The sequence below is a fragment of the Corylus avellana genome, chromosome ca5 (genome assembly GCF_901000735.1).
Source record: "Corylus avellana chromosome ca5, CavTom2PMs-1.0".
Taxonomy (NCBI): Eukaryota; Viridiplantae; Streptophyta; class Magnoliopsida; order Fagales; family Betulaceae; genus Corylus; species Corylus avellana.
The window spans coordinates 903,225-911,352 of record NC_081545.1 but is presented as its reverse complement, the minus strand read 5'-3'; the positions used below and the strand labels follow the sequence as shown (position 1 = coordinate 911,352).

At 35.1% G+C, this 8,128-nt stretch overlaps 2 protein-coding genes and 1 long non-coding RNA gene across 4 annotated transcripts; 1 reads left to right on the top strand and 2 right to left on the bottom strand.

Annotated features, from left to right (window-relative positions):
- Window positions 1–536: 536 nt before the first annotated feature.
- LOC132181448 (transmembrane emp24 domain-containing protein p24beta2-like) lies at window positions 537–2,817 on the top strand. Its single transcript, XM_059594677.1, has 4 exons — window positions 537–827; window positions 1,862–2,057; window positions 2,249–2,356; window positions 2,618–2,817. The coding sequence occupies exons 1-4, from the start codon at window positions 603–605 to the stop codon at window positions 2,755–2,757; spliced, it is 669 nt and encodes a 222-aa protein (XP_059450660.1). The 5' UTR covers window positions 537–602; the 3' UTR covers window positions 2,758–2,817.
- A 607-nt stretch (window positions 2,818–3,424) lies between these two features.
- Window positions 3,425–6,210, bottom strand: LOC132181449 (protein NOI4-like). 2 transcript variants are annotated; one of them, XM_059594679.1, is made up of 3 exons: window positions 6,047–6,210; window positions 4,559–4,741; window positions 3,425–3,755 (listed from the first exon to the last, which is right to left on the bottom strand). In XM_059594679.1, exons 1-3 carry the CDS (start codon window positions 6,050–6,052, stop codon window positions 3,711–3,713), a joined length of 234 nt encoding a protein of 77 aa, XP_059450662.1. In that variant the 5' UTR covers window positions 6,053–6,210; the 3' UTR covers window positions 3,425–3,710. The 2 variants fall into 2 exon arrangements, with proteins under 2 accessions (XP_059450662.1, XP_059450661.1); XM_059594678.1 differs by having other exon boundaries at window positions 3,425–3,758; window positions 6,047–6,204.
- A 1,409-nt stretch (window positions 6,211–7,619) lies between these two features.
- On the bottom strand, window positions 7,620–8,120 carry LOC132183201 (uncharacterized). The gene is made up of 2 exons (XR_009440375.1): window positions 7,899–8,120; window positions 7,620–7,779 (listed from the first exon to the last, which is right to left on the bottom strand). It is a non-coding gene; the product is annotated as an uncharacterized LOC132183201 (long non-coding RNA).
- Window positions 8,121–8,128: the final 8 nt, after the last annotated feature.

Below are 8,128 nucleotides of genomic sequence, written 5' to 3'. Positions count from 1 at the left end.
GTCTCAAGACTTCCAACCCACCGCCCTTCCCTGAAAAGATTCTCATTGAATCCCGCCTTGTGATTCCTAAATTGTAGCACGTTGTAGATAAGAATCAAAATACTTTTGTAAATAACATGAAAATATTTGGGATAATACAATGTTATAAATAATAAGTAAGAAATTTGTAGTAATTTTTATTAACTATTTTTAAATTAAATGGTTCATATTTTGATTGCTTAATTTAGAAAAGAAAAATATAAAAGAAAGACGTCACATTCACATGCCCCAAAGCCTAAACTATGATGTAACCATGTCCACGTGGCATATCTAAATTGGAAAAGGATCTCTCCATTTCAAAATTTTTCTATTTTTTCTATTTAGTGCATTTTGAAGGGTATTGCATTTAATACACTACCATCATTAAAAATTTTTGGATAATGCTACCTTTCAAAATGTACTAAATAGAAGGAAATTGAGAGATCATTTCCATCTAAATTGTACAACACCGTTGTCTTTACCCAGTAACGACAAAACAGCTAGGCATGCAATAAAAAGAAACGACAACGTTTGTCCTTTGTGAACCTGGACTTGATCGTCCCATTTCCAAACGGTTGTAAGAGATGGGGTTGTGGGGTTTGAGACATGCAGTGGCGATGGCGGCGCTGTGTTTAGTATTATTGAGAAGCAGAGGAACGGAAGGATTAAGGCTTTGGATAGAGGAAGGAGAAGAGTGCTTCTCCCAGGGGGTCAAGTACGAGGGTGACTCTTTTCATGTCTCTTTCGTAGTCATTAAGGACAATTCCCCCTGGCATCATTCCGCCAACGCCGACGGTATCGATCTCGTCGTATGTTACATATCTTCTTCTTCTTTTTTCATTTTCTTTTCATTGTTTTCATAAATGATCTTGTGCTTTTAGAATATATATAATGGGTTTTTTTTTTTTTCTTCTCGAAGATTAGGATGCATGCATGGTTTCTTTCTGTTTCTGTTCTTATAGTCATCTCATGGTCTGCAATTAGTTCACAATTGAAATTTCGCACCATCTGCCATATTGGATATTTAACGTTAAAATGTTGCATACCGTTAGAAGTTATTGGATATTAATATATGAGTGGAGCGGTCAAAAGAGAAAGAATTACCATTGGGTTAGCATCGATCCAACGATGAAGTGTGGTAATATGTTATAATCCGAAGTATTTCACATGGGGTTAAGCACAATCTTAACTACAAGTTGGCTTTTAAGAGTGAATTTTACCTAAAATTTATATCAAATTCTGTATAAAGACCACTCGTAAACTTTTGATTTGTAATTACATTATGAGAAGATAGAACCAAATCGATCAGGTTCTTTGACATGATGATTAAAAAGTATTACATCTACATAACTTTTTTCCTCTATTGAGAAACATTGAATTTGCTTTGATCAATTATGTCGATAAAGTGGAGTCCCCAAAAGATGGCACACCGTGAAAGTTAGTTGTGGAGCTTGATGGTATGTACGTTATAATTCTAAGTACCACACGAGTTAAATATAATATTAATCACGTGTATATAAGTTATTAAGAACTCTTTTTGTGCAAACTAATTTTGAATGGTGAATTATATCCAAAATTTGTATCAAATTCCATGTAAATACCACTCAGAGACTTTTGATTTGTAATTACATTAGGAGAACATAGAACAAGAACGGGTTCTTTTGAGGTACTTGAAGGTTAAAAAGTATTACATCTAGAAAACGTTTACGTTTTTCCTTTGCATGGATCAAAAAGGCTAAAATAAAGAACTTGGCCTTGAATTTCTCCGGTTTCTTTCATTGTGCTGCATCCATCCACCATAGAATCTTTAGTAATCTCACTATTGTGTTGATATTATCATCAGATAAAGGGACCGAGTGGCGAGCAGATTCTAGATTTTCGCGACAGGAAAAGCTTGACCATTAGTTTTATGGCACCATCGAAGGGGATTTATCACTTATGTTTCATTAACAAGTCTCCATACCATGAATCCATTTACTTTGATGTACATGTTGGTCACCTCAAATCCTTGAAGCCCTCTGAACAGCATTTACAAGATGGTGAGCTTTTTAGAAAAACGCTTCTTAAATTTGCATTCTATGTACGCGAGATGAACGCTATAATAAAAAGAATCATTAATTTTTTCTTCTTTTTATTACTTAACCCCTCTTTCTTTCTTTTATTATTATTAGTATTTATTTTATCAACCTCCATTTGGATAATGATTAGAAATTGTTGTTGATCTATGCAGCCCATGTCACCCCCTTGATGGAACAGATAGCAAAGTTGGAGGAAGCCCTTGACAACATCGTTTTTGAACAGCATTGGTTAAAGGCTGAGACTCACCGCCAGGCAATAGGTACTACCTCATGATTGGGCCCGTTTGGTTAAATGCTTTTTAGGGTAGAAAGTAAAAATATTAACAAATGACTCGAAACTATTTTCACATTTTTATGTCACATCATAACCAAATATCAAAATAGTCCCTCCATTCTTATTCTCGTCCCAAATTTCTTGGAATTTGGGAAGGTAATTTCAAAAGATCAGGATCCCGGTTCTTAATTATTTGGTGAAAGTTCATTTATCTTTGAATTAATGCTATGTTATTATAATGTTGCAGTTAATGATGGAATGAGCCGGAGAGCAATCCCTAAGGCAGTGATTGAATCGGTAGCACTCGTTGGGGCCAGCGTCCTCCAAGTCTACCTTTTGCAACGCTTGTTTAATCGGAAACTAGGGGCTAGCGTCCTCAAAGTTTAGATATGTTTGTTGCATATTTAATGAATCTATTATTAGCACAAGATGGACTATCATGTAACCATTGCCCTATTTAATGAAGAGATGTGTCATCTATGGTTAAATTGACATTGAATATGAGTTGATTTTTTTGAATAGTAGGGGTGTTCAAATCCGTGCAGTTCCAACTTCCAACCCACTTTCGATTTGGTTCTAATCCAATTGGTGGTTTGGGTTTTAACGGCCATCCCAACCGTTAAATTTGAGTCTAGCGGCATTATGACTAGGGAGATAATAGATTTTATTAGGTGAGTTTTGATGCTATTACTTCAAAAGGACTAGTTAAAGTTACGGTTATAACTTCTTAGACACACTAAAAAAATTCAATCTTACCTAGTAAAGACTCAATATAGAGCTTAACATGACTCATACAATTCCTTCACAATATTCGACAAGCCGTATGCATGACATTGTTATCCAAGCTCTGCTTACCATTTTCAATTTGGAAAAAAATAAAATATAAAATATATCTGCTTGATAATTTTGCAGTTTGTTCTGATATATGACGAAGGGAATAGACATTATTGATTCCATGATGCACCATCAACTATTTTAAGAGAAATAGGAAAGCCTCATGAGGTATAACTATGCAGTTAACCAGGAAAGAAGAAATCAAATACACTCAAAACAATGAAGAAACAAATTGTCACAAATAGTAGTGTACCAAGTCATAGGATTTCAATAAAGAAGAGAAGCAGCACCAAAGAATAACCAACCGGTATACTGACCATAATATAACATTGTTCCTTAAACTTCTCTACGAGCACATTATCACCAAGTTTAGGACAAAACAAACAAAACCAGTAGGATCCATCATAGCTTCTGAATACAGCTCCAGCCTTCTGGAATATGTTTTCAGCTCGGGCATGAACAAAACGATGCTTTCATATTCAAGCTATTAAGAGGTAAGAGAAGCCTCAAGATTCTGCATAAGTAGATTGTATGCAGCAACACCATTTTTTCTGCTGTAAACATCAAAATAAAAAGCAATGTATTAACCCACAAGTGTCATTATAAGGAAACATGGTTGTCTCATCAAACAATTCTTAAGCATATCTTCTATCATGCATGTATATATCATTGGCATTCATAACCAGCCTCAGAAGATGGCCATAAAAATCAATCAGGGACATTAGTAATTAGCCAATATGAGTTCTATGCCAAAATGAGGGCATTAAGATGGAAGAGTGAAAATACACAAAAAGTAAGAATATTACCAATACCAAGGATTCGGTGATTTGAATTTTAAGTATGAAAACGCTACCAAGGATAGGGTGATTTGAATTTTAAGTATGAAAAAGCAATACAAAGACCAAAAGAATATTGGCTGAGAATTGATCTTGTTTAACTATTAGAATTTTTTGCATATAAGCAAACCATTCCATGAGTTTCAATTCACATAGAGGGATTTACAGATTACAAGAATGGTCTTAAGTGCAGATTACATGGATTTCAGTTTTTTATGCTCAACAGAAACACACCAAGGGTCCAGATTGCAATAATTTTGAAATTATAGGGTTTATGCGATTCAATTAAAGCTTTAGATTTAATTTGAAACAAAGGCCAAATTGATGTTCTAAAGCAATGGAACAATTTATGATAATGAACGTTCAAATTAACACTTTATGTTGTCAACCAAACACGATCCTCCTGCTTTTAGTAAGTTGTATGAAATGGGAAAAGGTTCAAAGCATAAAATTGAGGGAGGTTTTATACAAGCCAGAGTGCACATCCAATATAAGAAATATGCAAAGTTGGAACTTACAGAGTGAGGTTTTCCAAGAACTGCTTCGTGCTTATAGTTTGAGTCAACCATTGGTGGCGATTCAATCTTGCCGCCCGTTTTTTTCTCATTCCGAGCCTTGTTGAAGATTACCGTGAATCCCTCTGCAGAAGCAGGGTCATTGACATCCCATTCTCCAAACTTTGGCAATGGTTTACCCTTTTCCTGTGGAAATTCAAATTTCATAAGATACGTGTGATAAATGCAATCTTCTCATATGCCCAACTTCTTGCTGCCTACATATTAATTCAAGGAAAATACAACCAAAACAAAGATATGAATGAAATATAGGAGGATGGTGCTTCACATGCCTTAATATAAAGATGCTAGTCAAGCTAATTGTAAATCTTTTTATACAAGGAAATATTGGAGATGCTTGCAGAATAATCAGTAAACATGGAACAGGATACATAACATAAATAAATAAAACCAATAGATATACGTTAAAGAGAAAGGGGGGATTGAGATCCCCTGCAATACCTAAAGTATAGCAGGGGTCTGCAATTCTTAAATTGTGGCCATTCATTCACGTCATGGGGCAATAAATTTCACACCTTTCCCTTTGCTTCTTTGGCCGCCGGCTTCCCTTCCTCTCTCCTCCATGGCTGCCAGCTTCCCCTCCTCTCTACCCCATGGCCATGGAGACTCACGATCATGGGTCCTTGGCCAGCTGTGGGTCATGGAGGAGAGAGAGGGAAGGTGGCCAAAGAAGCAAAGGGAAAAGGGATGAAATTTTTTTGCCTCACATGCCACCATCTTGATCCGAGGGGGAATGGCAAGAATTGATTACAATAATCCGCCAATTCCCACATGCAGGATCTTGATACTGCATCATATGGTAACACTACGACATATTAATATACTTGGTTTGCTTACATGAAAAAGTAGCTCAAATACTAAAGCTAGGATCACACAGAATCATATGAACTATGTCAATAACAAAGTAAAATAAATTAAATAATGTCGAGGAACAGTTTTTCTAAGCATGATGAAACTACAAGCAAGAACTCAGATGATGAAAAATACTCCACATAGGATAAACAATTTGAAGCGATGCGTAACCCATCAAAGCCTAGTATTTTGATTACATTTCCACCATTTAAAAAAACTAGATAAGAACCCCACTAACACAACCAACACAAAGCGAAAAACATATACAAACGTATACAAAGAACTTCACAAACAGATCCACATACATTAACATGTTATTGCTGCATATATATATATATATAGAAAAATCAAATACCATAATCTGTGAAAGGGATTGAAAATGGAACAGAAAGCAGGCATTCAGAGAAATCAAAACGCAAACAGAAATGGTAGTTGATAGACCAAAAGCAAAAGAAGAACCAAATAAATATCCACGAAATCGAATTCGTCCAAACGCACAAAGACAACACAAGACATGTACGTACGTATGCGAATTGTTCTTCAATAAACTTTTGTTTAAAAAAAAAAAAAAAAACGTACCGCCATGAGTGCGATTGGAGAGAGATCTCCGTCTCGCCTCCCCTTCTCTACCCTTCTCGTCTATTCCCTGATTCCACAGAGACAGACACACAGAGAGAGAGAGAGAGGGAGTGGGATTTTGTAGATGGGAAGGCCACCTGTTTGAACAACCTAACTGTGTTTTTAGCCTTTAGACTGGTACTTCCAGCGAAGCACAAGTACACAAAACGGCCCCTTCTCATTATTTGTCTTTATTAATTGAGTAAGATAAAAATAAAAATTCTTACAATCTTATGGAATATTGACCGCGATAGTTACAACTAATTCTTAAATTAGTTTTTATTAAAAAGAAAAATTACAAAAATTGGTGAGACTGTCATGTCAGTATTATGAAATAGGTAAATCATCCAAACATAATCTCAAACTCGTTTTTCTTCTCGATATTCACAATCCAAAAAATATATAGTTAAGTTCAGTACAAAAAAATCGCACTTCCAAACACCTATATGAATACGCTAATCTTACGGAAATGCTAAAGAGAGAAAAAGAGATAATACTAGCTTGTGAGAGTTGGTATTGTTGAAAACTTCTGAAGAATTCAGGACAATCATCGAAAAAAGACAGGTGACGGCAAGACCTAACTATTTGTGTTCATTGTGCTGATTTTTTGAGTATTGTTCTCTCTCTGCTGCGTTTTATGTACAACAAAGAGGCTTGTAAGGAGATGTCCTAAACCCAAAAAAAATAGAAAAGGAAAAATTAAAATAAATAATGTGCTGCTTGCAATTTTTAAGGCTTGACAACTGATGCATCTGAAATGATTATTCATTTCTTCTTCATTTTTTTCTGATTCCTTTAGAATTCCACCTGTGATCTCTATTCTCTCAGAAAAATTGCCAGTATTATGAAATAGGTAAATTATTGGTTCAAATAATAGATAAAATTGAGGATTTTTCTTCTTATTATAATGTTAAAAATGGAATATAGTTAGCTAAAGTATAAGATCATGTTACACTTCCTTTTTTTTTCTTTTTTTCTTTTTTTTTTTAATAAAATTACAATTTAGAATAAGATATGTCCAAAAAAGCCACCCTACCAAATTCAATCCAAACCAAACCAAGGATTATGAACAAGGCTGGCTTATCACAAGTTTAGGAGCTATTTCGACATCTATAGTTGGAATATTGTTGAGGGCTATCAACTTATAATTATGAACCATCGGCTTATAACTTTATTGTCCAAAGCATCTAAACAATTGTAGAATTTGGCGATAGAAACTAACTATGCATATTCTATATAACACAAACAAGTTAACCAAATTGACTTTTGTAATTGTAGCATTATGTGTTCGATCACTTGTTTGTACCAGCCACCCACTTCTGCTTCGTATTTTTCATAGAATAAATAACAAACAAAAGCATCCCATTTTGGCCTTCTTGCTTGCTCTCCTCGACAACAGGGATTGGTGCAGGTGACCCATGAGGCTGTCCAATTATTCGCATATATATATTTATTTATTTGTATTTATTCATTCCTTCTTTTTCTTCTTTTTTCAGCCAGTAATAGAGAGAGACAGTTTGAGAAGGGTGCACAATATTAGAAACCAACTATATTTCTTTCAGAAGATAAATACAATTATAGTTTATTCTAGAGAAAGCCAAAAAATGGAGGAGAAGATGAAGATGAAATTGCAAAACAAACATCGGACTTTGATGCCAACAGATTCTCATCTCCCAACCTTCTTCATATCCAGCCTGAACCAAAATAAACTAAATTACGCAAAGATTAAATCAAGTATCCAACGAGCCTGACTCTAAATCTTCAGCTGCAACAAGGCCAACTTAAGCGTAGTGATTGAAAGAGAAAGGCTTACCTAACATGGAAAAAGGCTTACACAAGCTCTAAAACAAGGGCAGATGCACCACCTCCTCCGTTGCAAACACCACCAACACCGTATTTCCCATTTTTCTGCCTCAGTACCTACAATGGCGTTATAACTTTAACTATGAGAACAGAAAAAGAATAACAGGCTTTTTATCACCAAAAACTTTAGAAAAAAAAGGTTGGCAAAACTAAACCAGGAGGCTAGAGAGAGCAACATAT